Here is a 26151-nt window from a genome sequence, read left to right on the forward strand (position 1 = left end):
AGGATACACGAGACGTGTGTTCAACTCGGACACGCAGACGGTTGTTGTGGTGATAAACACTGTAAAAAGCAACCATTCTCATGTCAGCACTTAATGTGCATCTCGTATATGAAAAGCATTTTAGGGGGCCCTTGGCTTTTGGGGCCCAAGGCGGTCGCCTACCTTTGCCTAAAGGGTAAGTCCGCCTCTGGGGATAAATGTCAGACTTATCCACCTTTTTCTTGTCGTAAAAATGGGCGCGTGCATTTGTAAATTCTATAGGTCTAGCTTCCAGTCTCATCTGCATCCAGCTATTTTTATCTGTACAGAACCGCTCCTTTTTCTGCTTGATATTGAAAATGGGTGTGTCTTACCATATTATTTAAATGTATTATCTTAATTATGAACACACTGGTTTGTAGTGCAAACAGTTTAACCGTTTACTGCACGTTGTTATTCTCCTCGTTATTTCCCTATAGCGGCCAATGAACCGGAAGTCTCACCCATAGGCTTACTTCCGCGTTGAAGAAAAAGGTGGATCAGTTCAGTGAATATATTTTAGGGTACGTTTATTTTTAAACATCAGTTACTGCAACAGAAAAAAAGAGAACAAGATTTACATGAAAAGATATTTTATATTTATTATATAATATATATTAATAGATAACAGGAAATTTGGCAGATCAGACTCATCATGACAGCATAAGTGATTGACTGGACATACTTTGACAGTGAACACTATTATATTGATATGATGTTGTTAATCAGGTTTTATGGGTCACTGGATGCAAAACAATGTTGGATTGTCATTAAATTGTATTTTAATATGTCGTCAAAGAAGGCCACATTTCGTCTCCTTGTCCAAAGTTGTATGTCACGTCCCGTCTGTATCACTCCCAGTAGTGTTGTCTAGGATGCACTGCACACTCTCTTTGTCTGTTAATTTTTTGGTTCTTAAAGCACGTTTCCTGTTCAAGACCACATTAGTAGTATTGCTTAGAAACTAATCAATCAGTTCATTTAAAATCTGAAATATAGTTGTAGCTCTGCTTCAATGGTTAATTCCAATGATTAAATAGTTGTTATGAAAGAATACAAAAAACCAACCTCCTATAATAAAAGTTGCATTTTTCTTTAAGTCTGCAGTTAGCTGATATGTCCTCCTCAGTGAACATCCTCTGAATACTGCAAACATGAAATATGCATAAAAAAGGAAGCCACTATCACTGTATGCATAAACATCCACAACAAAGACACCTACATTGTACTCGCCAGATGTTTGGTTTTGTGACTCTTCACTCATATCTGTGTGAGAAAACAGGAACAAGGTTTAAAAAACAAGAACAATCTATTTTATGAGCATGAGATCTGATGGAGAAAAACAGTGAATGTTACCCTTTTCACGTCTTTCCCTGGACTCCTCCTCGCTGATCTGACTGTTCATCTGTGGACAAAATGTAAGCAACCCTGTTGATGACTAAAAATAATACAAACCAAATGCTTTAATGCAAAACTGTCGCTTTAAAATGAGAAAGACAATACAGAAATATCTTATTTCCTAAGAGTGTTTGCATTTAAACGTTTAGAGAATTAATTCAAATGACCTCAAATGAACTCAGCAAGGAGCTTTCTTCGGAGTTCTGAGGAATAAAACAAATCATAATAAACATACTATTCATTACAAACCATTACCCAGTGATGATACATTATGTGCCTAAAGATAATGTGCTTAAATCAGAGTGACACAACAGAAAGCCTAACCCTTTGAACTCACTAATGATTCATCTGTTCCATGCTCACTCTGTGTAGCAGAATTTTCGAGTGTACATACCACTTGAATTGGGTTTTTCTTTTTGCGAATCTTTGAATGGAGAGCAAGAACTTCTCCTTGAGTTCGAAACAACTGGACTTGAAGTTCATCATAACGCTCGCCCATCTCCCGGATCTGTTTGCGGTACTGGTCTTTGTCTTGGAGATTTTTTGAGTTCTCCAAATGGTACTCCTCTCTTGTACAAATAGCCTATCAAAAGGGCAGTGCCATACAACTGTTGTGGTTAATGTGATGCATACAACGGATACATTGAATAAATTTGAATAGAGATTGGCCTTTCTTCATCTAACACAGATGTGCCCAAACTTTTTATTATGAAGGGTCAAAAATCAAACTAGATTTAGGGCCGTGGGCCAAAAGTAAATGTTGCATTATATCCAACTATATTAAAATGTACATTTCTTAATCATATTTATATTTTCTACATTTCAGTGCGAACATAAAAATGTTAAATACAAAAAGATAAGGTAAAAGTTAAGGTATACTTTAATGCCATGTTTTTGAACATAAAATATGTTGCAAACATAATGTTGCTATATGTTCTCTCATGCAAAGATAAAAGTATGATACCGTGTCTCTTTCTTTGATGACCTCTTCCAGCTGCTTCAGAATGTCTTTCATTCGGTCACAGTACATTTTGGAGTCCTTTTTTAGCATTGTGCACTTCAGTTTCAACTCATCCTTCTCCTCTTGATACTTAAATTTAAAACTTACAAAATTACAAAAATTACAAAATTATATGTAATAATATTAATGAATAATTTGTTACATTTATATAGCGCTTTTCTGGGTACTCAAAGCACTTTACATGAAAGGGGGAATCTCCTCAACCACCAATGTGCAGCATCCACCTGGATGATGTGACGGCAGCCATATTGAGCCAGAATGCCCACCACACACCAGTTTATTGGTGGAAAGGAGTGAAGAAGAAGCCAATCAGTATATGGGGATGATTATGAGGCCATGATGATGGAATTGGTGAATTTGGCCAGGATGCCGGGGTTACACCCCTCCTCTTTTTCGAAGGACATTCTGATGATTATGAGGCCATGATGATGGAATTGGTGAATTTGGCCAGGATGCCGGGGTTACACCCCTCCTCTTTTTCGAAGGACACTCTGGGATTTTTAATGACCACAGAGAGTCAGGACCTCGGTTTAACGTCTCATCTGAAGGACGGTGCTTTTTGACGGCATAGTGTCCCCATCACTAACTATACTGGGGCATTAGGACCCACACAGACCACAAGGCGAGCACCCCCTGCTGGCCTCACTGTATATATATATATATATACACACACACACATATACATAGAGTGGGAATAGAAAATAATCACTTTTTTTCCAAATGGACACAGTTTTTTTTTTATCCAGCTGCATTTAGTGCAACTTATAACATCCAAGTGAAAGATATAACACCAACATGTCAGAAAAGAAAAAAACAATCACTAAATTGAAAAAAGGTTCACCCCCTTGTGTCCGTATTTTGTTGGACCACCTTTTGCTTTAATTACAGCCTTTAGTCTGTTGGGATACATCTCTACTAACTTTGCACATCTAGACTTTACAATATTTGCCCAATCGTCTTTGCAGAACTGCTCATAACAGGATATTACCACCTCCATGCTTTACTGGAGGAATGCTGAATTCTGGATGGTGAGCTGTATAGGATTTCCGTCAGACATACTGTTTGGTGTTGAGGCCAAATAATTCAATTTTAATCTCATCTGCCTCAGAATCACCAAGGTGCCTTTTGGCAAAGCTCAGTCGTGACTGCATGTGGCCTTTCTTGAGGAGTGGCTTTTTTCTCGCAACCCTCCCATACAAGCCACATTTGTGGAGAATGTGTGATGTTGTTGTCACATGCACACAATGAACACTCTTTGTCATAAATTCCTGAAACTGCTTCAGAGTTGCTGTAGGCCTCTTGGTAGCCTCTCTGACCAGTTTGCTCCTGGCTCTTTCATCCAGTTTGGAGTGATGTCCTGATCCAGGGAGGGTCTGTGTTGTACCAAATACCTTCCACTTCTTAATAATAGCTTTCACTGTGCTTCTAGGCATTGTTAAAACCTTTGAAATTGTATTGTATCCATCTCCTGACTTGTGCCTGTCCACAACTTTATCCCGGAGATCTTTTGACAGTGCCTCGCCACCCATAGTTGATTGTTTGTTTCAGTTGCACTACCAAGAACTGAAATGCTCCAGGAAGCTCTTTTCATACTGAGCTAATCAAAATGACCACAGCTGATCACAGTTGAAACTCAAATGGCTGTGTGCCATTGAGAAGGTGATTAGCTAGTAATTTTTAGGAGGGGGTGATCCTTTTTCCAACTCAATTCAGTTTATTTATTTATTTTTTCCCTGACATGTTGGTTTTACATCTTTCACTTGGATGTTATAAGTTGCACAGTAAATACAGTAAACACAGCTGGATAAAACAAAAACTGTGTCTGTCTTTATTTCAGGCTGCAAAGCAACAAATTGTGATCATTTTAAAGGGAGGTGATTCTTATCTATACCCACTGTACATTTATACATACAAATACACACACAAAAAACCCTCACAGTATGAAATGCATAATAAAAAATAAAGTTAAATTTACTTTGAATCCAGTCTGCATGTATTATTAAACACAGGCTACCTTATCACGCAGCTTTTCTGCATCATGTAGGTCTCTCCTTAGATTGTAGAGATCATTCACCAGCTCCTGGTATTGTGCCTGACTTTGTTGCTTGAATTCCTCTAATGACTGTGAATCAAGCTTTTCGTGCTCTAGAGTTTGGACCTGTGTCAATGATTTGTGTGTATTAGGCATTCTTGTTCATATATTGATTAGTGTAGCCTAAGTGAGACTAAGTGATTTACCTTGGAAGCACTTTCAAGCTCTTGTATACGAGCTGTAAGGAGATCCTTTTCTTTCCGCATCCGCCAGATCAGCTCTGGACTTGGCCTCTGCTCCATGGCATTTTTCAAGGTTATTGTCTTTTTCCATTGGATCTTTGAGTCACTTTCTGCATTCATTAAGCTGTGTTTCAATTTCTCAATCTTATAGAAAGGACCAAAGAGGGGGGAAAGAAAATACACAAAGAGCAAAGATCAAATTTAAAGAGAAAAACAGAGAAAAGATCATAGAATTACATTTGAACAATATTTGACTAGTGGTACTCATAGACATGCTACAGGGATGATGTATTAGGCCAAAACTCAGAAAAGAGTTAGCATTTATAGCACTTACAGTTCTTAAGTCAGTAGGTTTTTTTCGGGCGTTTGGCTAAATGCCTAAAATAAAGTCTGCAAGCACAATATCTTTATAAAGATATTTTTTAAAGCATTTACTTTTCTTGAAAAAGGCTTTTGTTAACAAGTGGCTAAATGGGACTACAGAGGTTAAAGACATTAAAAGTCATCACAGCGAACAGGAAAACTCATCTACTCACTAGTCCTCTTTTGCCAAAGTCTTTTACAGCCTCATTATGTTCATAATCACGTTCTTGCAAACTATTCTAACTCAGACCTTCAGGGAAAATGTTTTAAAATAAAGACTGAAAGAGCTGCCAGAACTGATGGTGGCTTTAACGTAATGCGACTGTGTTGTAATTTGTTTATAGCCTACATTTAGATTGTTACTGCTTGTGATTGCATTTAGGCTTCAAAATTCACAAAAATCGAGTTCATCTGTGAAGAGTATGATAAAACACTTAAGAATCAAAAACTTTTGTTTGTTGCTGGTCACAGAGCTTATTTTCCGCAACAATTCAAAAGTCTAAAAAAAAATCCTATTAGGATCTTGTTGAGGGAACCAGGGAGATGCAACTTCCAGGTTGGCCTACAAAAAACACATAATCACTGCAGCACTCTATTACAATTATTACCATAACTGCAAATCAATAAATAAATGCATTTAATTTCTTATTTCTATCTTTAGATTTTGTTGTGAACTATGACCACCAGGACATGTTCTTGACAGGTTTTCCTGGTGGACTGACTGATCACCTCGAGCTGGAGGTCTCTGTTACACATGAGCGCGCAGTTCTTCTCCTCGCTTAATCGGGTCAAGTCGTGCATCAATCGGTAATTCTCGTCTCTCAGTTTACGAGCTTCCTCGCACATGCGCTCGCGCTCATCTCGGATGCGCTGCACGCGGTTCTGCTGTTTGTGCAGCTCGCTCTCACACAGCTGCAGCTGGCGGATGGTGTCTAGCTGCTCCGCCGCCTGCGCAGACACTTCGAGTCGCTTCCTCCGTTCGTCCTGTGCGAGCTTCTGTAGGCGAGAGACCTCGCTCATGAGGAACTGAGTCAGGCCACATTCACCGGCAGTGTCTGGGTGAACAGACAGAGAGTTCTATAAACCAGTTTCCATACAGACCCATGGCAGACAATATAGTCAACAGGCACAGCATTTCTAGCTATGCTTCTGGACTCTCAGTATAAAAAGCAAAAATTGTTTCTCTAGCACAATATAATAACTATCATTTAGCATATTATCTTAATATTAGTACGTTTTATTAAACAGTTCGTTTGCAAATTCAACCGAGAGAGTGGCCTTCCAACAGTACTGGGACTTGCAATGTTTGTATCACTCTTTCCAGACAGACTGTGTCAGTCTGGACATTTGAGGTGGGGACTTTTCAGAGACTCTTCTTGCAGTGTACATTGTTACAACTTTAGGTGGCAACAAGGGAGTGTCTTTAACAGTGATTTGTTAAATCATTCATTCAACAGGTTAATTTAAAACAGCATACTTTCTGAGTAGGTCACTCTTCTGAAGTACTTTGCAGCTGTTAAAAAAGCATGTTCTATGAATGTGTGTAGTATGCAGTGCTGGGGAGATTACTTACAATTTGTAGTATGTTACTGATTACAAATTGCATGGTGAAAATTGTAGTTTGTAACATAATCTGGATTACACATTAGGTAATGTAGTTTGACTACTTTTTGATTCCTTTTAGATTCCTTTTGACCTAACTCGTTTATCACATACAGTAGTGTGGTAATGTTATTACATACCACAATGATCCAAAAAAAGAAAGAATATATATATATATATATATTTAATTCTTTGTTTTCATTATCATGAAATGCATTAAACATGACATCACAGCAGGGTTTCCCAAACTGGGGTTCGTGAAAAAACTGTTCGTCACAACTGTTCATGAAAAGCTAATAATGAATTAAATCATAAAAATGTTAAAAGCTTGGGAAACCCTACATTACATGAACAAACATTAATAAACATGACATTTTATATCCTCTCTAAGTACCTTCAGGGCCCCCTGGTTAAAAATCCTGTGGCAATATTTAACAAAGTCTGTTCTCCTTTGGCCTATGATGATAGCAGTTGTTAGAGCAATTATGATTTGTATTTGCATAAAAGGTGTGGCTAAGGTATTTTATGCTTAACATTTAAAAAAAAAAAAGGTATACGAATAAACTGATACGTAATTAAAAATGTACAGCTTACCAATAAGTACGGAGAAGACCCTAGCAGGCTCTTTGCCGGTGATTTTGCGGTATACATCTGGGTAGTCTAGCTCCAAACTCTCTAGAAATGCCTCATATCCTTTGAGGCCAGTTCTTTGTAATATGTCCAGCAGCACCCCTATAAGTGAATAAAAAGTCATTGCTGAACCATATCTAGATACCACTTAATATAAACGTATACTTAGAAAATAAGATAGAAAGCTTCAGATTATACAGTAACTATTTCTTTCAACAGTATTTGTTGCATATTTAATGTTTTAAAACAGTTAAACTTTAGGTGACCTAAAAAACGTACCAACTTTTCGGCGTCTAATAACCAGACTGGGGTCGTTGTAGATCTGTTCTTCATCCTCGCTGCTGAGCACTTTACACTGTCTCAAATAAGGTGTTATCCTTGAGGGCTCAATGGTTTTGATAAGAAGCATTCTGTAGTCTTCCAGCTGTGCCCAGCACTCATCATCCTCCTCCACCTCAAAACCCCCTGGGCCGTCAGACATGACTGACACTAGCTCTCTGTTGGCTTGAAAATATTTGTTTGATAGCAGGTTTTAAGGCTAAGCGTGCATTACACATTCAGCTGGTCTGTAAACTGAAAAAGGAAATGAAGTTCATTGAGTACTGCGGTGACATAAGTTCCCATTTTCCAGTTGTCATCAGTTTTTTTTTTTTTTTTTTTAATTTCCCTCTATTTCACAATGAATTGTTGAGCCGCAATGCACTTTCGGTGCTATTTGGTCACAGAATGAGTCCATAAAGTTTTTGACATTTTCTCAAGAAAATGTATAGTCAACCATTATTAATATAAATGTATGATCTTTTTTTTTGTTATTTCACAAACTTTTTGATTCAGGTGTGGGTTGCACATTATGATCATGTAATATAAAAGCATAGAAAATTCAAATACTTATAATACAAAAACACAAAGAACCAAACCAAATGACAACATTTCACAATTCTACAGAACAATTTATTCAAAAAGCAGTAACATCAACAAAATGAAAGTATATGATAATTCAGTGCAAAATTCTGAGTCTTATTTTTTCAAGAAAATTGTCAGGACACACTAAATTTTCTTAAACAAAGCATATGGATGGAGTAAAAGAAATGAGTGCAATGAATATCTGACTGGTCCCTTAAACTCTAACGTTGAATTTTTTGTAGTGGTACACATTTCTACATTAATCTTGAACTGTACAAAATCTGAAGCTACTGGCATTCATTCAGCTGATGAACTCAATGTCGACTCCTTTTCTTTTTGTCCCGATTCCTGAGAAATGTTTTGCTGCTGCTTCGTTTTCATTTGTGTTAAGCTCAGCCCTCTGAAAGATATAGAAAATGTATAAATTCTAAAAAAACAAAAAAAACAAAGATTGATTCAATGTTATACACAACTTACTGTAGCTGGTGGTTGAATCCTTTTTTTTCTCTTTTGTAAATACAAGACCTCAGCATCATCACCATTGTTATCTGTGGGCAACTGAAATTTCTCAGAAGGGTTTATAGTGGCCAAAAGGGCTGGTAAGGTAAAGCATGACAAGAAACGAGCCTTCAAAAGCAGGTACGCTGGATTTGAGGCAAACCTTTCAGCAATCATTTTGCGGATGGCAGCTACTTGATCTTCTTCCTCTCTGTAATTTTGATATTCATCTGGCAGGATATTCACTGCAGCTGCAAGCAGAGATTGTTTAACTTTGAGCAAAGAAGTCAGTGTTTCGATGCTGGCGGCAGACGGTGGAAGGTAAGGCAAAGACATCTCTAAATGAAGTAGTGGAATTCCACCTTTTCCATTCATCCAGTCATCTACTTCAGATGACTGCTCAGGGAATATCAAGTGGGGATTAAAGCTAACAACATCAGAGGGAATATCAGGAAGAGGGATCAATGGTTCACTTGATGTTATGATTTGAGGTACTTCTGATGGAGCCACAATTTGAGGTGGTGGAGCTGCAATCTGAGGGGATGGAGCCACAATCCAAGGTGATGGAGCCACAATCTGAGTTGGTGCAGCCACAATCCGAGGTGAGGGAGCAACAATCTGAGTTGGTGGAGCCACAATCCGAGGTGAAGGAGCCACAATATGAGGTGACAGAGCCACAATCTGAGCTAATGGAGCCACAATATTAGGATATTGAGCTATAAACTGAGGTGAAGGAGCAATTGGTCGGAGCGGTCTTCTAGAAGTAGAAAGGGGGCTCAATATTGTGTCGGGCAAACTTTTCTGTTGGATGACTGTTGGCAGCTGAATAGTTCTTACAGGAACGCAGTCATTTTCATTAACACCAGGAGACTTTGCCACTGCAACATTATTTGTTGGCTTGGATGCGACTGGTGCATTAGCCAAAGGTGCCACAGTCAAGGGAACTGGAAGAACACTGAAAACAGCAGGAGATACTCTGGAACCAGTTGATGTAGATGTCTGATATGGCTTTACAATGGATTCATCAGAAGAGGAATCTGAGGAGTTCTTCATAGCTTCAATGTGTGAAACTTTCTGGTCCTCTTTAGGTGCTGGAGATAACATCTGAACACTATGTAGCACACTTTTGCTCTGTACTAAGGTCGAAGTAGGTGAAAGAGGCGTCTGGATGCCTTTGGGGCTAATGTTCACAGAGGAGGAAGTCTTTAAGGTCTCTCTGGAGGCATTAGTGACTGAAGAACATATAAGGGCAGGATTGACAGAAGAAGAAGCAACAACCAGGGCAGATGATGATGGGTATAGATTGGTTGAGATACATGGACGAATACTGCTATTCAGGGGGGAAATGTTTGGCACAGTTAGTGTCTGGTTGCTTGGGATATTAGCAGAAAGTGGACCGGTTACTTGTACCAACTTGGTGGGGGCAAGAATCCAGTTTACTGGCTGCGTCTGCAAAGTAATGGTTTGAAAAACAACATTCTGTTTGCCTTGGTTTCGTTTCAGCGACTTTTTTTTGCTACCTTTAGCTTTAGCTTCTTCCATTAGGGCTGGGACTTTCTCAGTAGGTTTGTGGATGCGTTTTGTAGATTTGTCGCTGTTTGAGACCTCTACACTTGGTGATTTGGAGGTTGAGGCCATGACAGCTTGTGCAGGTGCTGTCTGCTGTATTAGAGGTAGAGGAATATGTGATATAGCTTGTGGTGGTGACTGTGGTAGTAGAGATATTTTCTGTTTCGTAAGCATTAAAGGCTGCACTGCCCTCTGCTTGTTTGGCTGTGTAATGACAAGAGTTTTGGGATGAATCAAAGCAGGGGTTGTCATCTGCATGACTGGCTGCTTGGGAAGGTTAAGAAGAACCGGCTGCAGGGGAGGTGGATGTTGAGGAGGTTCTGCAGGTTTTTTGTGCTCAGCTTTCTGTTTTGCCTCCTTAAGCATCGCTGACACTTTTTGAGGAGGAGCCAAATAACCATAGGAAGGAAACATTGACATTAAGCATGTTATGGTAGGAAGAATTGGAGTGCTTTGGATATGTGCATTATTTGTTATTATATTTCAAGACTTCAAAATGGATAAATATAAACTGACATACCTGTTCTCGATTTAGATTGAGCAATTGGCTTCTGGAAAAAGACAAAACAAGAGAGAACAACTGACAATACTGAGGGAACACTAATCTTCGAGGTATTACTTTCTTTAAAAAAATACTGCTTATTCATATGCACATCAGCAACAAAGTATGACAACTAGGTTAATTAATTTAAGATGCTGGATTGATAAATACCTTAATGTCGATCTTTTGCTGAATTTCAAAGACAATCTTGCAACCCTTGATATCTATTTGAAAAGCCTGTGTTAAGGAAACACAACCATGTGAAACACTGCCGTCTTTGTTTCTTTTATTTCATCGTAACGGTTGACAAAATTATTAGGCTTACTTTGAGGAAAAATGAAACCACTGATGTTTTTGGAAGAGTGATGTCTGCTGCTTTCATTCCAACAATATCACCTGTAAAATGATTATTGATGAATTATTGACAAAAAAATGCCTTGAATTACTCATAACTAGGTCCATATTGAATCTACACACTAGAGTACTATAAACTAAACTGAACTTATTGCTTAAAGTCAATGTGAATTGTAGTTGCAACTCATTTTACATCCACAGGGTTTCTGCAGGTTTTATAAAAGGTCAATTTAAGACTTTTAAGACCTAGTAAAGAAATTTTAAGGAGTAAATTAAAAGAAACACAATGTCTCTCTTACACAATATGTAAAACAATGTTTTTCTTGTACATATCTTACAATACGTTCTCTCAATATAAATGTCTAGGGAGCTCACAATGAGTTGTATTAGCAGCACTTCAATACCGATCTTCCAACTGATCTCCATTATTTTGTAATTCATTTTACAAAAAAATTTAAAATAATAATAATTGCTTAAAGGGATAGTTCATCCAAAAATGTAAATGTTATGTTTATCTGCTTACCCCCAGGGCATCCAAGATGTAGGTGACTTTGTTTCTTCAGTAGAACACAAACGAAGATTTTTAACTCAAACCGTTGCAGTCTGTCAGTCATATAATGCACGTGACGTGTCTTCTTCTTCTTGCTTTACGGCGGATCGTAGACTTGTAAGTGCATTACCGCCACCATTGGACCATTGACACTCCTAATTGAGATTGTAGACAGAGTGTCAATGATCCATTTGAGAGATAGGTGGCGGTAATGCACTTATAAGTGCACCGGCTGTCGAGGACACGCTCAGGACAGTTCAGACAGTTCAGACGTTGCAGTGCATCAGAGGTAAAAAACTATATAAATACCATTCAGTTTCTTGCACAGACCGATCGTTTCATGTCTTTACACATCAATGTATCGGCACGAGCCGCAGGGTTTAATTTGGTTTTGTTTGTGTATGTTTTTTTGACTCTCAAAGCCGTAATTTACCATTCACTTCCATTATATGACTGACAGACTGCAACGGTTTGAGTTAAAAATCTTCATTTGCGTTCTACTGAAGAAACAAAGTCACCTACATCTTGGATGCCCTGGGGGTAAGCAGATAAACATCAAATTTTCATTTTTGGGTGAACTATCCCTTTAAGGCTTGAATACCTCTGCTCCCAACCACTAGGACTTGAATGGAAATAACTTTTTGTTAACTTTTGTTTTCCAGTGCAAATGTCTGAAGATTCTTAAATCAAAATACATTTACTTACTTGTGTCCAGTAAAATTGATTTATGTTTAAAACATGAACAAATATCTGTCAGTGGGCTCAGATAAAATCAACTTTATTAAAATGAAAATTTTCATATATACTATTGACAGATATTTGTTCTTGTTTTAAGTATAAACTTTTTTTGTTTCAAGACTTTTCATTTTACATTGGCATCTCAAGTAAACGTATCTTCAATTAAGTATGTTACATTTGCATTGGAAAGCTATTTTATTATAGATTTTTTTTTTTGGAAAACAAAAACAGGAAGATATTAATTTTGGCAATGCATGCAACATTTAATGCAATGACTGCTCTGATGCGAGAACTTTTTTAAGGCTGCAAATTGTGCAAGGGCAAATTAAGACCTGCATAAACCCTTCTTTAATAATGTGACATATTCTGGAGTGAAACTAGATATTTAACAAGAAAAAAAGGGGGCGAAACTTTACTCATCAGCAATTAACTGTCTGATATGTGAGGCTGCTAAAACATTGCTTCAGTACCACAAAAACCCACAAATGTTTAGGTGTTTTGTCAGAAGTGAAACAAGGGTCTGTACCTGTGCAAAACGCATCTTCATTCGCTGGAGCAGGCAGGATCACATTACCAATCCACGGGGTGATGGCTTTAAGGAGGTCATTATTAAGGCTAGCCATGTCCTGAACCGGCCTTCTTTTCTTTATATTTATTGGACTTGTCATTTTCTCCTTCAAGTTATTTTGAAAGGAAAAATGCATAAAATCAATGTAACGTAAGTGTATTATTTATTTAAAATAATATATTTTCTACGTATGATATTATAAAGACAATACTGCCTTAACAGTTTTAAGTCTGAATAAGGCTATAGTTTTAAATCTTATTAGCTCTTAGAAAGTGGTAACTATTTTCTAATATACTTAAATAAATAATAATAATGTAATGGCCTTATAAATGTAACATCAAGTATCATCTGTGTTAACCATACCTTCTTAATAACAGATGCTCCTTTCCACTGTAGGAAGAGTTTAATATCACTCAGAGACACCTTGAGCATGGCCTTCTCATCGTCAGTCTGCATGCATGAAATGAAATTCATTTTTACACAGAAGCATTGCAGAACATATAAATAAAATTAAAAACGGGTCTGACCTGAAAAGAGAAAGAAAACATCTTACCTGACTCTGCAAGACAGTAGGTTTTAAACCTACATAAGTTCTTTCCACGTTTCCAAAGCGGTTCAGGACAGTATTGCGCACGAAACCGAGCATGACTTTTGGACATTTGCTCTTCTGTGATCGAATGCGGCTGAAGACGAGGATTTTAGTGGATTCCTCTAGCTCATCCTCGATGGTAGGAGGACAGACCCACACAGTCCTGACAGCTCCTAGAGAATGAACCACTGTGTTTGCATTTACAGGTATCCATTCCTTCATATCTGGCTGTACGTAGTCCTTTCGTGGTATTTCCATATTTTGTGGTATTTCCAGATCTTTGGGAACATCTGATTCAACATCACTGTCCATATTATTTATCTGGTTTTCATCCTCGGAGCTGGTGATCATCTCTTGTTTAATGTTTTTTTTCAATACTTTTTGTCTTTTTCCTGGCACTGTTGTTGGCCTCCTTTTTCTTTTTATGCCTTTACTCTGATGCTCTTTACTCGTACTCTGAAGAAAAACAACAACAACAAAATGTTTATGTTTATTTATGATACTTAATCTTCTTGAAGGATGCAAGATATATTGAAGAATGAACTTACAGCTTGTGTAAGTAATTTCCACTTATGTAGGCATTGGCAGTCAATCCGGTTTGGGATCTCTGAGGCAATCTTACTCCACTTGCCTGGAAAATAATGAGCAGATGTGCCCAAACATTTTAATACGATGGGCCAAAAATCAAACTTGACTGAGGACCATTGCCCAAAAAAGTAAAATTTAAAATAAAAATTTAAATAATGAATCAAAAATGTAAATTTTTTTTTAATTTGTTAAAAAAATTAAAACAAAAATATACACATTACAAATTAAGATATATTTCAATGGCATTTTAAAAAAACCTTTCCCCTCCTCTTGTGATATAGCATCACAGGCCAAATCAAAGGTCATCACAGGCCAACTTTTTCCCACAGGCCCTGGTTTGGGCATCTCTGATCTAGAGGCATTAGATACATTATGGATAGACTTTGATCTGAAAAACAGCCAATACAAGTGGATAGAGTTTTTTTGAAGGCTGAGACAGTGTCTACATTGAAAATGACCATCTTGAGGATGTCTGTGCTAAAATACAAGTGCCAAAGCTGCATGTTACTTCACAATGTTTGCACTAACCATGAAACTATGAGCTGTGAGCAAAAGTAAAATGAAAATAAAATCTGCTGGTTTAAGAATTTTTGCATGTTATCTCAAGAAGTTGAACAGTTCTATACCTTTTGTTAGATTTTCTCCATATATGGTTAAAATCAAAACAACAACAAAATGATTTCAATGTCATGACGAATCATCTCCTCTCTAAAGTAACATCATGAGTTGGCCTTGACATAATGGTCATTAGTTATTTAAATACACTAAGAGTGTTATTTAGAGTTTTTCATGTTTTTAAAGTCTCTTATGCTCACCAAGGCTGTATATATTTGATCAAAAATACAGTAAAACAGTAGTTTTATAAAATATTTTTATTTGATTGTTCCCTTGAAATTGTAATTGTGATTATTATTTATGATTATCACAATTTACATTGAATGTTTGAATAGCTTTATACCATTGTTTGAAGCAACTGCATGCTATATTCATTTATATGAAAATAAGCACATTGAAAACACTCTTCCTGAAAAAACGCATTGCTTTTCTATAGCATTAAAACTCAAATGTCAACTACACATTGGTTTGGTTTCTTCTTTAAATTAAAAAAAGTTAAAATATGCATGTTATTATAATGCTATTCTAAAACTAAAATTAAAACAATGGAAAAACCCTTAAGAAAATAAACATCTTAAGCATCCAGAATAATGTAAGTGGACTTTTGTTTTTTTTTACAGAATTGTGGCATCCGTAATTATAATCACGATTAGAAATTTGATTAATTGTGCAGCCCTAATTTAAATGGATGCTGGATATTGTTTCTGCCTATTTTAAGACTTATTAACGCTAATTTATTGAGATAGCGATAGTTAATTCCAAAGATTTCACTTACCAACGCCATATTTCTCAACCTTTTCTTTTAGTAGTTCCACCTCCTCTTTGCTCCAAGGCCCCTTTTTCACATTTTCCTGAAGACAATCCAAATACCTAAGATGCAAAAATCTTGCATCATATTTACGTATCTAGCACTAGTCAATCCAGCCAGATTGATTTGGGTGTTGAAATTATTTCAGGGATGTTATTATGAAACATTAGCTGCAGAGCATACATTTACTTTTGTCTGAAATGTCATACTGTACCTGTCACGACAAGCACCGTCGGTCCTGCCTGGCACTTCCAATCTGATTTTCCCCCATTCTTTGGTGCCATATTTTGCGACAGCATTCCGCAACAACTGATATGAAAGCAGTTAGTCAAATTAGTGAACTTGATTAGTCAAATTTGGCATTTGGCATGCAACAGATTTTAAAACATTGTGTCTTCACTGACAGAATATGGTACAAAAGCAATACATTAAATCAGTTTCTCATTTATTGTAAGAGAGTACAATATACAAAATTAATTAAGCTCCATACTTGGTCCTCCTCTTTGGACCAGGGGCCTTTCTTTAAAGAAGGATCCAAAACGGATGTCCAGCGATATGCCAGCTGTGATCCATCACGGCCCTCCATGAAGTATGACACTGTGGAGATAATAAATAATACAAATATATAGCACCTATGATACATACTTATTTCCAAAACACAATTGATGTAAATGGAATCTATAAATGAAACCTATCATAAAGGACATATTCTTGCATTTAAAACAAATTCTTGAAAAATAAAACAATTTTTAAAAGTGCAGTCAGATGCATGAACACATTGTGTGTGATCAATCCCTTGTTGTTCCCTTATTGTTATTTTATTTTGAATTAGGCTTATCCAAGCTGATTTCAGAGTCAGAATGATCTGTTTCAGAAACAAATGTGCAACATTCAGTACAAGAACTCAAGAAGACCCAAATGTCTCACTCTGTATGTAAGGAATGAAGTTGCCAATTCTCATTTTTTCAACCAGTTTTCTGAGGATCTCATCTTCCACTTTTGTCCACTCTTTCCTTCTGAAGGTCTTTGAAATGTAGCGCTGGTAAGTCTGGAAGCACATGAAAGCCGTTCTGTTTGTCTGGAAAAAACATATATATATAATATCCGTTAAAGTATACATATACATATATGAGGTGAAGGTAGTATTGTTAAACATATTAAAAACCTTATTAAATAGCATGTTAACATTAGCAGCTGTTTTGAAAGTGCATGAATTTCTCTACCCTTACCCCAAGAGCCTCTGCGATTTTGTCCCAATGGCAGCAATTGTACTCTTCTACAATTCCTTTCAGTTTAACAATCTCATCCCGTTTCCATACTGACTTGTCAATGGAGGGGTGTAAATAGTTCTGCCAGAACCTTTTCAAATCATCAGCCTGTCGCAACGCTTCAAACTATCAAACACAAACAAGTTCTTTCATACTTTTGAAATGGAAAACTGATGTTATAAGACAGAACTAGATTTATTTGGATGCATCTTAATAAAATAACTTACGTCAATATTTGATATTTTCTCCCAGTCATGATCATCATGGAGATTACCCAGCAGCTGATCGTCTTTCAGGGCACTGATGATATTATAAAGTTTGATTACACATGTTATTGCACACTAAGCACACAACCATTCAAAAGTTTGGGGGTCTGTAAGGTTTTTTTTATTGCTTTTGAAAGAAGTCGCTTATGCTCCCCAAGGCTGCTTTTACAGTATTTGTTCAAAATACAGTAAAACAGTAATACTGAGAAATACTATTATAATTTTTCTGTGTTTTTTATGTGAATATATTTTTAAATCCAATTTATTCCAGTGATGGCAAAGCTGAATTTTCAGCAACCATTGCTCTAGTATTCAGTGCCACATCATCCTTCAAAAATCATTCTAATATGCTGATTCGATGTTCAAGAAACATTTCTGATTATTATCACGGTTGAAAACAGTTGTGCTGCTTAATATGCAATTTTTTAGGATCCTTTGACAAATAGGAATTTCAAAAGAACAGCATTTATTTGAAATAGAAATCTTTTGTAACATTATAACTGCATAGAATTCTTTCAATAAATAAATAAATAACTTAAAATACCTTTACCTTATTTCTACAATTTCTTTCTCAATTAAATCTATTTGTTTTTTCAGCTCTTCTTTTCCCTCATCAGCAGCTCTAGACATCTTGGCACTCAGATAGTCCAGCCTATGAAAACAAATCTCAAACTCTCAAAATTTCTAAAAACGGCCATTTTCTACAAAAATACACACACACGCTTAAATTTACTTAGAAGGCAAACTTGCATTTCTAAATGCACAACTTTTTTTGTATCCAAATAGAACAGACAGGGCAGATATTTAGGTTTGGTTTTCCTTTTTCCAGAACTCACTTGGATAATTTGGGTTGTAGCATCCGTTTCATTGTGTCTTTGGCGACTGCATTGGTCAGCAAAGTTTTCTGCCAACCGTTCCCTGACAGAAATAACCAGCATTTTATTTTTATTCAAAAATCACTTAGATACAAGTAATAAAAAGCAAGCATGCTGTCACAAAACACACATCTTTTTATTTTCAGCTCATCAATGGGTCTGGTACCATGACTCAGCCTTGTTTTGGTTTCTTCATTTGCTGGAGGGCCCTAGAAGCAAACAAAATAAAAAATAATATGCAAATAAATAAATAAATAAATAATAATAATTCCGGGATGCAAGATCATAACATACCAGACCGGTGAGTTTGTCTTTGAAGTAAGGCTTCATGAAGTATCCAAGAAATTGTTTCTGAGGGGGAATTCCTGGTAAGGAGGAGCTAGAAGTGCTTGGGCCAGAGATCTGGGCCTCAATCTCTTTCTGTGGAGGTACAGTTTAAAATAAGAGGCTTTAAAATGGTTCTGCTGTAATTAAACTCATGCAACCGTGCGGCATGAAGACTCTGTTTCAATGAACTCCAGCCCTGATGTTTGTTGTTCACCTGCTGAAGTGCTTGGGCCAGAGATCTGGGCCTCAATCTCTTTCTGTGGAGGTACAGTTTAAAATAAGAGGCTTTAAAATGGTTCTGCTGTAATTAAACTCATGCAACCGTGCGGCATGAAGACTCTGTTTCAATGAACTCCAGCCCTGATGTTTGTTGTTCACCTGCTGCTGTTGATTCTCATTGAGGAGTTGTTCCAGCTCAGCTAGTTTCTCTTTCAACACCTCCTGATAGACCAAATTCATCTGCAGGCAAGTCTCCACATTTTGAGGAAGATCCAACTCATCATCATCACTGTCTTCATATCTCTAATGAGAGCACACCAATACCGTATTAGAAGCATTTTAAAACAATAATGGGAAAATATAATAGAAGCATATATCAAAGAAACAAAATGGTAACTCACAGAATCAGTGTCATGTTCACTCTCTGTTTTGCAAAAAAAAAAAAACAACATACATACATACATACAATTAAGACAAATTAATTTACAAACAAATTATTTGTATAGCTGAAACAGCAGACCCAATACCCAATAATGAATTGCTACTGATTTATCAGATTATGCGTCATATATTTAAAGTTCCCATTGAGAATATAAGGGTTAATTTTTCAGGCCGATGTAAATCGCTATAGATAATAAGATATTATTTGCCTTCCAATACATTAGCACCAAGTGTATTCTCTAACTCTTCAATCTCCCTCTGTATCCGCAGGCGCTCTGCCTCCAAGTCATCACGCCCCTAGAGGCAATTACAAGCAATATAAGAATAAAAAAAAACATTACAAGAAGAATAGTGCGTTTAATTTCTATAGTAACCATTTGGCTTTCTAGATTCTTACCACTCCTTCAACTTCAGGTCCACTGTCATCAGATTTATCATCTGTCCCAGAAACATTATGTATTACATTAATGTAAAGCACAGAGCACAAGTCAAAAACAAGGCTCCTACACTTTTTGGGCAAAACAATTCCATAACCTTTCCATCACCATTCCAGTCATTTGGGAATGGTGGGTAAGGATTTCATCAAACATTTTTTAGATCACTAGTGAATCATTCAGAAAGTTTTGTGAACAAAATTTTTGATCTAAAATAATTATTCACTTATGATTAACTTGATTTACTCACTGGTAAATTAGTGCAATGGGATGCCCAAAAGACAGAGGAGAGACGGGCATCTCTCTCACAGATAGGAGACAGTGACTTACCATCACTGCTGCTGTCAGATGACAGAAGGTTTATAATGCTGCTGTCTGCACCCAGAGTACTCTCAAGAGCCAAAATCTCCCTCTGGATTTGATCCCTTTTCTCAAGTAACTCATTCGATTCCATGTTAGACAAGGTGAGACCTGAAAACATTTTACAGGTTACTGAGTTACAACATTGTACACTTTGCCAACGCGATCTTACTCATTTGCAGGAGTGTAAAGTACATAAATATTATTTCATATTAATATTATTTTGGGCATATTTCACTAGTCTAAAGAATTTCCTATAATTACAAAACGAAGTCTATTTTATTCTCTCTTGAGAATTTTAGTTTTACTTTCCATAAAACAGCCAATGAAACCACTATCATATGATCATGCATCATCATGATCAAAGTTTTCACCAAAGATGGACTACAGCTGAATTAAAAATATTACATATAAAGTGTTTGTTACATATTTAAAACACTGAGAACATTTTAAAGGTTGGTTTACAAAGGCTCTTGATTTCATTTTACATACAGTTCTCAATTCCAAAGAAATGTAGAAGTTTTTTTATTATTATTATTAATATATATTTTTTTACTTTCACTCATGTGTGTGTTTGGTTAGCTAGTAGATGTTTAGGTGAGTAATTTATTTTCTTTTGATTCAGTACCAACTTTCTATATTTTTACCTGTAATGTTTCACATCTACTCAAATGTAATGCTGTAGAAATAAACAATACAGCTTTAAAGAAATACATTAAAACCCTCTATATTCAACATACAATAAAAACTAGTCACTTCTAGACCACAAAGCAGAAAACACAGTACATGAGTATTTGGCAAAGGGAGCAAACGAACAAAATATCTAACTTTAGTTGTCTGTCTGTGCAGTGCGGGCATGTACTTACATTAGCTTTCCTTTAATGGGTCGTGCTGCTGTGAGCTTCAGTATTGCAGCTCTTCTATCAAAACAACACAACAAAAACACCTGCTGGATCCTGCAGCATCTCTGCACTTTAGTCCCTCTCAAATCTTCCGGGACAGCACCATGTTTACAAAGAGTGCACTTAGGGACTTTGCAAACTAGATTCACACTTGCACAATAAATCTAAGTCGTTGCTTTTAATTGCAGTTTGCAAACAAAGATTTACATAAATCGTACTTTAACTGTCAATAATAATTCTTGCCTGGTAAACCTACTCTACGCTCAAGTAACGTCATGTGCGTACAAACGTAAAGCGCGCGTCACCTTCACCGACACTTCATAATAAAAGTCCCGGCGCCTCTCCGCTATCAAAGAATTAGAAGAATGCTTTAATATGTTCATTACTACGTTAATTAATGAACATTAAATTCATACTTACTGCTTTAATATTTAGCATAGATATTGTATATGTTAAAAAATAGATCCAAAACAACACAACAAAAACACCTGCTGGATCCTGCAGCATCTCTGCACTTTAGTCCCTCTCAAATCTTCCGGGACAGCACCATGTTTACAAAGAGTGCACTTAGGGACTTTGCAAACTAGATTCACACTTGCACAATAAATCTAAGTCGTTGCTTTTAATTGCAGTTTGCAAACAAAGATTTACATAAATCGTACTTTAACTGTCAATAATAATTCTTGCCTGGTAAACCTACTCTACGCTCAAGTAACGTCATGTGCGTACAAACGTAAAGCGCGCGTCACCTTCACCGACACTTCATAATAAAAGTCCCGGCGCCTCTCCGCTATCAAAGAATTAGAAGAATGTTTTAATATGTTCATTACTACGTTAATTAATGAACATTAAATTCATACTTACTGCTTTAATATTTAGCATAGATATTGTATATGTTAAAAAATAAAAAATAAATAAAATAAAACGCTTTTAGCATCTATTAAATGTTAATGTAATGATTTAGAGATACTAATTGTTAAATTCTCAATCAACAACAAGACCACGTGACTGAAATAATCTTCTTTATTAAGTCAATAAAGAGCATTCTGAATATAAGGCACATCATCCAATGTTGATTAGTAAAGTATTTTTCAATAAACAAATGCTTAAAATGCTGTAATTTAAAACAGCAGAAATATAAAAATGTGTTAAGTTATACATCAAAATATAATCAAGAATCAAAATCTGGCCAATAATGTGCAATAGAATTTTAAGAAGGGACTCGACTCGTTGTTTAACAAAAGTGCAAAACGTTTTTGAAAATATTGCTGGCCACATACAATACAGATCTTTGATTTTGGTGAGAGAATCCAAGGCACTATTTGGTACACTTAAGTGTTTATATGCTAAGGTTCCTGCTAGAGCTTAATTTGATCATCATTTTGCCCGAATCAAAATCTGGCCAATAATGTGCAATAGAATTTTAAGAAGGGACTCGACTCGTTGTTTAACAAAAGTGCAAAACGTTTTTGAAAATATTGCTGGCCACATACACTCCTACAATACAGATCTTTGGTTTTGGTGAGAGAATCCAAGGCACTATTTGGTACACTTAAGTGTTTATATGCTAAAGTTCCTGCTAGAGCTTAATTTGATCATCATTTGATCACACCTCATTTTGTTATTTCATAAAACCTAAACATGATGCTAATGAAGTGGATGAACAAAATAAATAATGATGTACCACGGTCTAAATGCAGTGAGTCTATAGTGTACGGAACATGATGTTTGCAGAAAAAACTTAATCATGAATCTCTGTGATCTTGTCAATGGATGTCAATAACTGGGAAACAAAACAGAATGTCTCTCTTCCCGACAGCAACTGCCTGTAAAAATACAAAACACATTCAGTGCAATGATATATTAATTTAAAGGGGTCATATGATGCTTTTTTAAAGATCATTATTTTGTGTATTTGGTGTAACAGAATATGTTGACATGCTTTAATGTTCAAAAAACACATTCTTTTTCAAATACTGCTAATATTTCCACATAGTGAGGTAGATATGTGGGGGCGTGTTAGAACGAGCCGTTTTAGGGGGGCGTGGCAGAGTCTTAACTTTGATAAAGAATATCTCTTTGGTTTTGAGACTTTAGTCTTTGCAACTTCAGGGATCTTATCTATGCACAATCAGCTTGTAACACTCCAAAGAGAAAGGAAAACTTGAAATCGCATCATATGACCCCTTTAATGTATTTACATTTCTGATCATTATTAAATGATTATAGAAAAGTATTTACATTTCTGATCATTATTAAATGATTATAGAAAAGCACAATAAAAATTAATGGCCGTTGTTAATCATACTTGATAGAAGTCTCTGCATCTTGAGCTGCTTTGTTAAGGTACTCAGAGGCCACTTGTGCATTGTGTCTCATTGTAGTTAAAGCTGTAGTTTCTTCATATCTTAGCCTCTCATTTTCACTTTTATATCCTTCAAGCTGGCCCTGAGAAGAAAATATCAAAAATAAACACAATGATGGAGTTTTAATCTGAACAATAACAGAAGTGAAATAGATATCTTGATCACAAATTCATATTATACAGTAGTATATAGCTGTATTAAATTATATATGTACCATTACATATAGAGTGCTTGTTATAAGTGTGCTTGTGCATATGGAAAGAAGTCAAACCTGGAGTTGTTGTATCTCTTGTTTCAATTTTGAAATACTATTTTCAGCTTTGACTGCTCGCTTCTGTATTGGATAAAACAGAATTTTAATTTCTTAAATGCAGTAAATAAAACATTTTAAAGATCTTTACACCAAAAAAGATAAAAAAGATTTAATTTATTAAACCTTAATAAAAAATCTGTCATGAATGATAGCACAATGCTTAATACCGTCATTAACTGAAGGTTTTGTTCTACTGACTGCACCATTGTCTCCAAAGCCTTAGCCTCTCTCTCCTCCTGTAATTTCTTGCTGTGCAACTCATCAGTCAGTTGTTTGATCCTATTACAATCGAAAGGTTTAATTATGAGAAATCATCTAAAAACTACACAGCAGCAATACATATAAACTTCAGTCCATTAAAGGAATGGTTCAACAAAAAATTAAAATTTGCTTAGCATTTACCCTTAGGCCATACAAGATGTAGACGAGTTTGTTTCTTCATGGACTGGAGTCGTGTGGATTACTTATGGATTATTGTGATGTTTTTATCAGCTTTTTGGACTCTCATTCTGACGGCACCCATTCACTGCAGAGGATCCATTAGCAAGTGATGTAATGCTAAATTTCTCCAAATCTTTTCCGATGAAGAAACAAACTCATCTAAATCTTGGATGGCCTGAAGGAGAATACATTTTTATTTTTGGGCAAGCAATACTTTAATTACCTCAAAAGAATTGTAATTATTTGTTATTTTACATTCAGTAATGTAACATATTATTTGTGTAAATAGCCTACCTTTTGGAGTCAGATTCTGACCTTCTAAGGAGTTCTTTGACTTGCTTTCTGAGTAGGGAATTCTCTTCTCTGAGCTAAAACACATGAAACACAAACACCTTAAGAAATTTACATTTTTGAAAAGCAGCAATGTACCAATTATAATATAACAATTGGCTCATGTATATCCAAAACCTCACACCTTTCTCAATTCACACAACATACCTGTTGGGGATTCTTTGTGCCATTTTCAGCATTACTCCTCTTAGGATGGAAGGAAATGTCAATCACTGAAGTCTCTTCATCACCCTCATAGCTTCCTGTGCTTCTTCTAGCTAAGTGGTCCTTTGGCAGGAAGTCAGAATCACCCAGTTCCCATGCAGTTACATTTGCTTCCCTCTCATCACTGCTCAGAGATGATTGCTCAGAGTAAGCGCTGAGGTCTAAAGTGCCACATAGATCGAAGTCTTGAGAACCATCAAGGGCTGATGGGTGGCAGCTTTCAATCCACGTCTCCTCAGGTTCGTTTTCACAAGGCTGACAGAGCAGAGAGGGGTCTGTGAAGAAAGGCCCCTTCGTGGCAAAATCTATGGAGGTGTTATAGTCCTGCTCGACGTGGCATGCTCCACCATACACCTTTGTAAAATCAAAAATATTTGAAACATTATAAAAAATAAAAAAAAAAGACAAGACAAGAATCTACCAGCAATGAGATTCTGCATGAACTTACTTTTGTTCATTGGCAAGTTTTACATTCATATCTGTAAATACACAAATGTGAACCCTACTTTAATGTCTTTAAAGGGACATTAAAGTAGGGACGTCAGTCAAAAGTCATATCATCTACTAAACCTTAAAATCTTTGCCATGTTGTTTCTCACCTCTTTGCCTTCTGTAGGACAGGGCTGCTGGTTCTTGTTTCTGATGAACTCCTTGAAAGAAAATGGATTCAGCGCATCTTGCTTTGGCTCTGGCTCATCTGAAAGTTAATTTGTACATGCGCACAGAAGACATTAAAAATGAAGATTTTAAGCCCAGAATGCTCTAATACATATTCAAGACAGGCAGCTAGTGCTGCTTTATTATCATGTTGCATTATAGAAAGAGAGAGGAAAAGACAAGCAGGTTGACACGTACCATCTTCAATGATGAGCTTTTTCGTCTCGTGTTTAGACATGTTAACTTACAGAATCAACTTAACCAGATGCGTAAACTATCCAGCAGACTGTAATTGCTCAACATTACACGGTCAGTAGGAGAGGAAAAGCGATGAAGTACAGCAGAAAGTAAAATGTATTCCCAGTAAATGTTTCGTTTAATTATTGTCAATGTCAAACATTATGTCATAAACCATAATTCATTACTGTAGTTTACAAACAGTACTAATCTCCTGCAATACTAACGCCTCTGCTTCTGTATGTCAGAGAGCAGCTTTTCTACAGGAGACATGTGTCAGATCGCCACCTATTGAGGTGGAGATACAAGTTTACAGGTCGGAGAGATGGTTGATGTTTAGTTATGGGAAATGCTGACTATGCTGTTGTTGCATATTAAATGACAAAAAAATATTAATTTCGTTTATTCTGATATCCTCCTGAGAACCAGAAATAAAAAGCTTTGTGAATTTAGTATGCTTTCATGTCATTACATTGTTTAGAGCATAAGAAAAAAATGGTAAAATAACGGTAATAATGGTTGAAAACTTATATTTTATTTATATGTTATGCTATGTGCTCTGTAGAGGACACCAGGACTCAGTTTTTCTAAAAAATAAAATGACAAGAATAGACATGAAAAGGCAAAAACAATGGGATTTTTTTTTAAATCACCAATCAATGTTTAGGTTTCAGGATTTTTTTTTAAATGTGTGTAAAAATTCCATAAACTGGTTTTCCCATTAAGCACAATGTTATCTATACACTGTATCTAATTTGCATATTAAAGTGCTGTTGGGACAGCATGTTGAAAAAATAAGTGTAATAATGGGAGTAGTCATTGGCCAGATTTTCTTAATAATATATAATATTTCATAGGAATAT

At 36.2% G+C, this 26151-nt stretch overlaps 3 protein-coding genes across 4 annotated transcripts; all 3 read right to left on the bottom strand.

Annotated features, from left to right (window-relative positions):
* Nucleotides 1–743: 743 nt before the first annotated feature.
* Nucleotides 744–7874, bottom strand: card9 (caspase recruitment domain family, member 9). Its single transcript, XM_016238285.1, has 12 exons — nucleotides 7586–7874; nucleotides 7271–7408; nucleotides 5804–6129; nucleotides 4676–4855; nucleotides 4452–4595; nucleotides 2381–2506; nucleotides 1811–1999; nucleotides 1584–1619; nucleotides 1375–1423; nucleotides 1229–1284; nucleotides 1087–1157; nucleotides 744–947 (listed from the first exon to the last, which is right to left on the bottom strand). The coding sequence occupies exons 1-12, from the start codon at nucleotides 7785–7787 to the stop codon at nucleotides 854–856; spliced, it is 1611 nt and encodes a 536-aa protein (XP_016093771.1). The 5' UTR covers nucleotides 7788–7874; the 3' UTR covers nucleotides 744–853.
* A 438-nt stretch (nucleotides 7875–8312) lies between these two features.
* On the bottom strand, nucleotides 8313–21025 carry LOC107555491 (snRNA-activating protein complex subunit 4-like). Of its 2 annotated transcripts, none has more exons than XM_016238313.1 (25): nucleotides 20684–21025; nucleotides 19788–19928; nucleotides 19421–19461; nucleotides 19233–19320; nucleotides 18984–19006; nucleotides 18742–18885; nucleotides 18331–18456; nucleotides 18167–18245; nucleotides 17998–18079; nucleotides 17712–17813; nucleotides 17123–17195; nucleotides 16857–17021; nucleotides 16555–16675; nucleotides 16118–16224; nucleotides 15842–15936; nucleotides 15595–15689; nucleotides 14165–14247; nucleotides 13581–14072; nucleotides 13391–13477; nucleotides 12986–13133; nucleotides 11143–11213; nucleotides 10989–11054; nucleotides 10797–10827; nucleotides 8687–10650; nucleotides 8313–8609 (listed from the first exon to the last, which is right to left on the bottom strand). In XM_016238313.1, the coding sequence occupies exons 2-25, from the start codon at nucleotides 19909–19911 to the stop codon at nucleotides 8511–8513; spliced, it is 4506 nt and encodes a 1501-aa protein (XP_016093799.1). In that variant the 5' UTR covers nucleotides 19912–19928; nucleotides 20684–21025; the 3' UTR covers nucleotides 8313–8510. The 2 variants fall into 2 exon arrangements, with proteins under 2 accessions (XP_016093799.1, XP_016093798.1); XM_016238312.1 differs by having other exon boundaries at nucleotides 16555–16705.
* Nucleotides 21026–22124: 1099 nt separating this feature from the next.
* LOC107555476 (serologically defined colon cancer antigen 3 homolog) lies at nucleotides 22125–25558 on the bottom strand. The gene is made up of 8 exons (XM_016238286.1): nucleotides 25250–25558; nucleotides 24994–25091; nucleotides 24338–24748; nucleotides 24134–24207; nucleotides 23566–23677; nucleotides 23357–23419; nucleotides 23028–23167; nucleotides 22125–22545 (listed from the first exon to the last, which is right to left on the bottom strand). Exons 1-8 carry the CDS (start codon nucleotides 25287–25289, stop codon nucleotides 22461–22463), a joined length of 1023 nt encoding a protein of 340 aa, XP_016093772.1. The 5' UTR covers nucleotides 25290–25558; the 3' UTR covers nucleotides 22125–22460.
* Nucleotides 25559–26151: the final 593 nt, after the last annotated feature.

This window comes from Sinocyclocheilus grahami, unplaced genomic scaffold (genome assembly GCF_001515645.1).
Source record: "Sinocyclocheilus grahami isolate Dianchi unplaced genomic scaffold, SAMN03320097.WGS_v1.1 scaffold535.1, whole genome shotgun sequence".
Lineage (NCBI taxonomy): Eukaryota > Metazoa > Chordata > Actinopteri > Cypriniformes > Cyprinidae > Sinocyclocheilus > Sinocyclocheilus grahami.

What these genes read in the sequence shown, in the direction of transcription:
- card9 (XM_016238285.1), bottom strand. Translation starts at nt 7,787, where the DNA reads ATGTCTGACGGCCCAGGGGGTTTTGAGGTGGAGGAGGATGATGAGTGC. An exon ending in TATTAGACGCCGAAAAGTTG is followed by an intron (nt 7,409 to 7,585) that starts GTACGTTTTTTA and finishes ATTCACTTATAG; the next exon opens with GGGTGCTGCTGGACATATTA. An exon ending in ACAGAGACCTCCAGCTCGAG is followed by an intron (nt 4,856 to 5,803) that starts GTGATCAGTCAG and finishes CCTTTCTATAAG; the next exon opens with ATTGAGAAATTGAAACACAG.
- LOC107555491 (XM_016238312.1), bottom strand. Translation starts at nt 19,911, where the DNA reads ATGGAATCGAATGAGTTACTTGAGAAAAGGGATCAAATCCAGAGGGAG. An exon ending in CTACAACCCAAATTATCCAA is followed by an intron (nt 17,814 to 17,997) that starts GTGAGTTCTGGA and finishes TTGTTTTCATAG; the next exon opens with GCTGGACTATCTGAGTGCCA. An exon ending in TGAAGATGCGTTTTGCACAG is followed by an intron (nt 11,214 to 12,985) that starts GTACAGACCCTT and finishes ATCATTTTACAG; the next exon opens with GTGATATTGTTGGAATGAAA.
- LOC107555476 (XM_016238286.1), bottom strand. Translation starts at nt 25,289, where the DNA reads ATGTCTAAACACGAGACGAAAAAGCTCATCATTGAAGATG. An exon ending in AAGAGATACAACAACTCCAG is followed by an intron (nt 23,168 to 23,356) that starts GTTTGACTTCTT and finishes TTTTCTTCTCAG; the next exon opens with GGCCAGCTTGAAGGATATAA. An exon ending in GATGCAGAGACTTCTATCAA is followed by an intron (nt 22,546 to 23,027) that starts GTATGATTAACA and finishes GTATTTTTACAG; the next exon opens with GCAGTTGCTGTCGGGAAGAG.